The sequence below is a fragment of the Mesoplodon densirostris genome, chromosome 18 (genome assembly GCF_025265405.1).
Source record: "Mesoplodon densirostris isolate mMesDen1 chromosome 18, mMesDen1 primary haplotype, whole genome shotgun sequence".
Classification (NCBI taxonomy): domain Eukaryota; kingdom Metazoa; phylum Chordata; class Mammalia; order Artiodactyla; family Ziphiidae; genus Mesoplodon; species Mesoplodon densirostris.
In genome coordinates, this window is record NC_082678.1 from 49345100 (window position 1) to 49351883 (window position 6784).

General features: G+C 41.0%; 1 protein-coding gene across 2 annotated transcripts in view; it reads right to left on the reverse strand.

The window, feature by feature from the left end:
• Window positions 1-3628, reverse strand: part of GOSR1 (golgi SNAP receptor complex member 1) — a 51406-nt gene extending 47778 nt beyond the window's left edge. The window contains exons 1-2 of one of the 2 annotated variants that reach the window (XM_060082151.1): window positions 3576-3628; window positions 1127-1241 (exon numbers count right to left, since the gene is read on the reverse strand). In XM_060082151.1, the coding sequence (XP_059938134.1) occupies window positions 1127-1241; window positions 3576-3606 (146 nt within the window). In that variant the 5' untranslated portion in view covers window positions 3607-3628. Of the gene's footprint in view, window positions 1-1120; window positions 1242-3575 lie in introns of both variants that reach the window. The other variant, XM_060082150.1, reaches the window with a different exon arrangement.
• Window positions 3629-6784: the final 3156 nt, after the last annotated feature.

Genomic DNA, 6784 nt, shown 5'->3' on the forward strand with positions numbered 1-6784 from the left:
AGAAAGGTTTGGAGCATGGGCTCAGGATATAGAAAGATCTGGTTTCAAATCCAAGCTCAGTTTTTATTGTTTTTATTATTACTACCTGAAAAAATATCCCACCCACCACCAATCCTCAAGAAGGTAGGTAAAATAAGTAAAAATGTTCCCAGCAGCCTTTATATAAAGCTCTTAAAAACAGTACCTGAGGCATGATGAATACTCTTGTGTTTAAAATTATTAAAATAAGCAAAAATTAGAAACAACATTCATCTACAGAATAAACTGATACAAGCATACAATGTAATACTATATGCAGCAAATGAATATACTAGAGTTAAATGTATCCATAGCTTAATCTCAAAAATAATGTTACACAAAAAAGCAAGCTGCAAAGTAACTATTATGAATTGTTCAGGAACACAAATATATATGTAGTAAAAATATATGGAGATTACCCAGAGGGAGAAAATGGGATGCCATCAGGGGCTTCAACTGAATTGGTAATGATTATTTCTTAAAGTGGGAGATAGGCACATGGGGATCCATTATATTATTCTTTATATCTTCCTAAGTGTCTTAAATATTTCCTAATATTTTTCAAAACAAAGTGGATGGACTAAAGTGAGTTTCAAAGATAAGAATACATTTAAATATGTTCAAAATAGTAGTATACCAGTTTCTCAAAAAAGAACCAAAATTTAAAAGAGCTTCGATCATTAACAGTGAGGATACACACTGCATTAGATTAACTCTAAAACACCAGAATAGCAGTAGGTATACTGTGCATTTGAGTAGTCTCTCAGATGCATTTAGCAATCAGAAAATATAAGAAATACAATGTGGGCAAAGCAACATTTCCTTATACAGGCTTATTTCTGATGCAAACTCACTCTTAAGCCTTAGCATTTTCCTCCTGACAACAACACAGTCTTTGCCTAAGGATCCCAAATAAATGTTCGTCTCAAGAATTAAGAAGAATTTTTATAAATCACTTTAAAAAAAGGCAAAAACAAAAAATAAAAAAATACCAAAAATTTACCGATAGACCAAGTTACAGTGTTATATATTTTACTTTATTTTTTTAATGCTTTAAAAACATTATATAGTTTAGGGCATAATAGAGAGAATCTGGTAGTACCTATACCTGTCGCGTCTTCCATCTCGGGCACTGCTGTGACTGTAACTTGTACATAGTTTACTGAAGGAAACTAGTTTCAGGTCAAGCTCATTTTCCAGCTGTCGAGCTTGTTTCCTGAGATCTTTAACAAAATTACAAAAGCAAATAATTAGACACAAAAAATCCATCAGTAGATATAAAAATCACAAAACTTTTCTGAAGAAAACAAACTATGAAAATGATCATGTATCTAGAGTCTCCCTTAAAAAAATATTAAAAGAAGCAAACCAAACACTTACCCAGGAAAGCAAACTGTCACTTATTTAAACTTCAGATGAGGCAAAAAGGGGAGAAACAGTGGGAAATGCAAATTTTCAGCTTTATCCCAAAAATAGCTAGACAACAAATGCTGTTCTAACATCCCTGAAATTATTTATATAGCAATAGTTAAAATTTTTAATTTTAATTCAAGGGAAAACAGAAGAGAATACAAATCACAAAGGAACTGAGTATGGTTTATGACAAGCATTATATCAATTTACCAGCTAACTTTATAAGAAAGAAACCATCACTGTTTTTGACAAGGATTTTCCTATCTCTTTATGTTCCAAAGCTTTATTAAGTTTATGAAATTCTTAACAGTACAGTGAGTAAGTGCTTGAGTGAAAAGAAAAAAATCACTGACAAAGATTTTAAAAACTGTCTTTCAATAAGCTTACTGAAAGATATTTGGAGAGGATGAGTTTGACAGTAAACAATGTGCTACTGACAAGGTCAAATATAAGTAAAACAGAAATAAGAGTAAGTTTTTTAAAGAACAGAAGCAAACAAGCATGCAGAGAAATTGGTATAACGGTTTGGCATCTAAGGTGGTTGAGTGAGAGGAAGCCCATATCTAGATGTGAATACGCTCATTCATGGTGAAGTAGAGGTCAAAATAAAAGGGCTGAAATACAGAAGGCATAGTATAAAGATCTCATCTTTCAGGAATAAGAATATGAAACATTATTTCAATTTACTTATCAGCAACCAAAAGTAGGAAGCAGCATGCAGGTAATACAGGGGAGCACATTTTGCCAGAGACCAAATCTCAGTTAGCATCTCAGCTCAGCCTAAAGTTCTGAAGTTCTGAAAACTGGCTCTGATTTATTCACAATCTACTTAACCTATGAATCTCTGCTTTTTGTTTTTTAAACCCCTACCTTCAGGGTTTTCCTATGCATTACTAATCATGTGTTTAAGGCCTGGCACAGAGTAGGCTGTCAATAATAAGCTGCTATAATTATTATAGCATGACGCTTCAAGAAAGTATAGCCTAATGACTAATGTTCAAGATACCAATAGCCACGTCTACATAATTTTAAAATATTTTCTAGCTAGCACACACATTTCAAGTAACCATTTTAATACATGTTTTAAACTATAAGCATGCTTCTCTGTAATTAGTAACTGTCTTCTGTAGTAGAAAACATCAAGTAAAAGCATTCTGAAAGTATGACAAGCAAGTATGGATGACCTTAGAATTAAGTATTTTAGACCAAGTGGCTGAGAGTGACAATACTGCTATTTGTGGTGGGTTCCAGAGGCTTCGGTGGGTAGCAAGAGGAAATAGGTTAAAAGGGAAAAGGGATTCGGAGAGTAGTTTCTATTTTGCAGTAAAGCAAAGAGACAACTGAAGGAAAAAGGTCAGGCTTCTCTGATCTATGCTTATCATCATGGTCCAGGAATGAGTTTTACATGAGCCCATTTTATCAAACCATATTTTCAGGAATTAAATAAACTTACTTGTCAAGTCACAAGATGTTTTTTTGGTAGAAGAGGTAAAGCAAATGCAATAATTACAATTCACACTGGTTCTCTCAACTTTCTCTTAACAAAACCAATTTCCAGAGCAGAGGGTAAAGTTATTTCCTCTGCCTTCAAACGCGACTCCACACCCAATCCTCGAAGTCCCAGCCTGAAGGTGCCAAGGGGACCCAACAGGAGGGAGACATTCCGCTCACACAACTTTCCTCGATGGGCCGGACTGACAAGTTTTTCCTTCCTCTTTTCCTACTCAGTTGCCCAACAGTGACCTCAACTCTAAGGCGCTGACACCTCCAGTCTCCTGGACTCGGCATATTCTCGCTCAACACTCGTTTCCTCCCGGAGTTCACACCCAACCCCCTTCGTCCGAGTTCCGCTCCCCCTTCAACCCAGCTCTCCTCCGGCGACTCAAACCCTCTTCCTCTCGGTCCCGGCTCAGTCCTCTCTGCCCAAGCCCTGCCCCAGGTCCCGCTGCCGCCTCAGGTCATTCCCCTCCTCAGACCGCAAGGTCTCTACAGCCCCCAGGCCCGGCGGCAAGCACTAGACCAGCCCTGCCCGTCAACTCGGCCGCTCCGGAAGCCAGGCTCTTCCCCCTGCTGCCTCCGCCAAGACCCGTCCTCGCTCAGCCCTCCTGCCCCTCGGCGAGACGCACACGGAAGTTTCCCCTCACCTTCCCAGTAATTGCTGGTCCCTGCCGCCATCTTTGTTGTCCAACGTCAGTCGGGATAGGAGAGTAGAGGCGATGCGAGCCAGAGAGTCATTTCCGCCTTCTTCCGCTTGGCGCCAGGGCCGATGGGATACGTGAGCTTCCACAGACACCGCCACCTGGCGGTCAATTCATCATTTTACACCTTTTGAGCAGCGAGACTGACAACTTCAGGTTCAGCACCTGACACTCCTTGAACATCTGCCTTTCTGGTGTTGGTATCCGCTCTCCGCGCCCTAAACCTACATCCTCGCCCTCAGCTGGGCTTATCCCCTCTCCAACAGGGACCTCCCAGGCTGAGAAGAAAGTTATCCTTAGACGCAACTACCTGTTTCCTTCACCTTCTCTCAAATGTGCATCTTCAGCTAGCCTCTTTCTCTTCTCCAAGCCAGAGGCTCTTTTCTTCCCAAGACCAACCTCTTCATGCTACCTCCGCCTGTGTTCCATTATCCCACATCTCTGATATATGTGCTCTTCTCCACTGGCCGCCTTTTCCTCTGTCTACGGTAGAATCCCAGCCCTCTTTCCTTCCCAGCCGCCAAATCTAAAAAGTGTGTACTAACTGCTTCCATGTGCCTCATCCTGACCCCTCAACCTGTTAAAATCAGCTGTCCAAACTCACTCTTTATAGATACATAAATTATCAGTTTGCTTGTGTCCACATTTTACCAGTTCTTGTGAAATGCAGAAATCTTACCTCTTGTAAAGGTTTTAAAATCACACCTGGGGCTTCCCTGGTGGCGCAGTGATTAAGAATTTGCCTGCCAATGCAGGGGAAACGGGTTCGAGCCCTGGCCTGGGAAGATCCCACGTGCCGCGGAGCAACTAAGCCCGTGTGCCCATGAGCCACAGCTACTGAGCCTGCTCTCTAGAGCCCGCGCACCTAGGGCCCGTGCTCCACAACAAGAGAAGCCACAGCAGTGAGAAGCCTGTGCACCGCAACGAAGAGTAGCCTCCGCTCACCGCAGCTAGAGAAAGCCCGCGCACAGCAACGAAGGCCCAACGCAGCCAAAAAAAAAAAAAAAATCACACCTGTCCCTTTACTCACTACCATATATAATTGCCTTTAATATTTCCTCTACATTCATTAAGAGCCACATCAGATAATGTTATAATCTTTGCTTCAACTGTCAAACATAACTTAGAGTTTAAAAGAAGGAAAACCTACTGTGTTTACCCATTTTTTACTCTTCCCACTTTTCTTCCTTCCTGATGTTCCAAGATTCCTTTGTTTATCATTTTCTTTCTGTTTCAAGAACTTCCTTTAGCCATTTGTTAAAAGAGGAGGGCAGCTGGAGACAAATTCTATTTGTATTTCTTCATCTGAAATATCTTGAATTTCCCCTTCGTTCCTGAAAAATATTGTTGCCATATTAGGAATCTGGGGTTAACAATTTCTTTTTTTCAGCACTTGAAAAATGTGCCAATTCCTTCCTGCTTTCCACAATTTCTGATGAGAAATTGGCTGTTATTTGAATTGTTTTTCCACTATAGCTAAGGTATTTCTCTCTCTCTGCTTTAAAGACTTTTTCATTTTCTTTAATTTTCAGAAGATTGATTATGCTGTGTCTTAGTGTAGATTTCTTTGGTTTTATCCTGTTTAAGATGTGTTCAAGTTTTTGAACCTTAGGTTTATGTCTTTTGACACATTTGGGAATTTTTCAGCCGTAAGTTCTTCTAATACTTTTTCTGCCCCATCCTCTTCTTCTGGGACTCCGATGATGTGAATGCTAAATATTTTATTATAGTCCTGCATATCCCCGAGGCACTACTCATTTTTTTCAGTCTATTTTCTGTTTTTCAGATTTCTACTATTCTGTCTTCAAGTTCACTGACAGGCAAGTCTTTCCTCTGTCCCCTCCATTCTGCTTGTTGAGCCCATTCACTGAGTTTTCTTGTTTTTTTTTTTTTTTTTTTTTTGCGGTACGCGGGCCTCTCACTGTTGTGGCCTCTCCCGCTGCGGAGCACAGGCTCCGGACGCGCAGGTTCAGCGGCCATGGCTCACGGGCCCAGCCGCTCCGCGGCATGTGGGATCTTCCCGGACCGGGGCACGAACCCGTGTCCCCTGCATCGGCAGGTGGACTCCCAACCACTGTGCCACCAGGGAAGCCCTGTTTTTTTTTTTTTTAATTATTGTATCTTTCAGATCTAAAATTTCCATTTGGTTCCTCATTATATCTTAAATTTATTTGCTGAGACTTTGTATTTCTTTGCTGAGACTCTTTATCATTTGTTCTAAGATTGTTTGTAATTGCTCATTGAAATATTTTTATTATATCCTTGTCAGATAATTTCAATGTCTGTGTCATTTTGATGTTGGCATCTTTTGTCCTTTTTCATTCAAGTTGAAAATTTCTGGGGTCTTGGTATACTGAGTGATTTTAAAAATTGTATCCTGGATATTTTAGGTATTGTAAGACTCTGGATCTTATTTAAAACCTGTTTAAGCGGAACTCTTCTGACACTGTGCTGGTGGGAAAGGTGGGGAACTGCCTTGTTACTACCAGGTGGGAGTGAAAATTCAGGCTCTTCCTTGACCCCAGGTGAGGATGGCGACTTGTTACTGCTTCTCATGTGCCCCCCACTGACACCACGGAAGGGGTCCTCATTACCACTGAGTGGTAGTGAAAGTTCTGGTTCCCCATGTGGCCCTTTTTGATACCACCCAGGCAATGGGGAAGAGTGCTTCATTACAGCCAGGTGAAAGTGGAGTCTAGGCTCCCCATTCAGCCTTTGCTGGCAGAGGGTAGAGATGGGCCTCGGTTTTTTTCTGTAGCAATTGGCTGGAGTAGTACAATTGTTATGTAAAACTATTCTGTCCTGGTAGGTTGCCCCTTTCCTGGTCCTTTGGCTAGAGAAGTCTTTTCTTTGGGCTTTTTTGTCTGCACCCTTTGGCATTTCTGGGTTGCCAGCTTCTCCAGCATCCAATATGGGATATATGAGGCAACATCTATTATGGGATATATGAGGCAAAAAGAAAACCAGGGAACTCACCACAGTGTCGTTCCTTGGATGCTGGAGGTCCCTTGGAGGTTCCTTGGAGGTTCCTAGCTGGTCTGCCTTCTTCTCTCCACCTTTCTGAGTCTTCTTTGTTTTATATATAATGCATGAGGTTTTTTGCTGTGCTTAGTGGGAGGAATAGAAGAGAAATACATCTAGTCCATTTTGTCGAG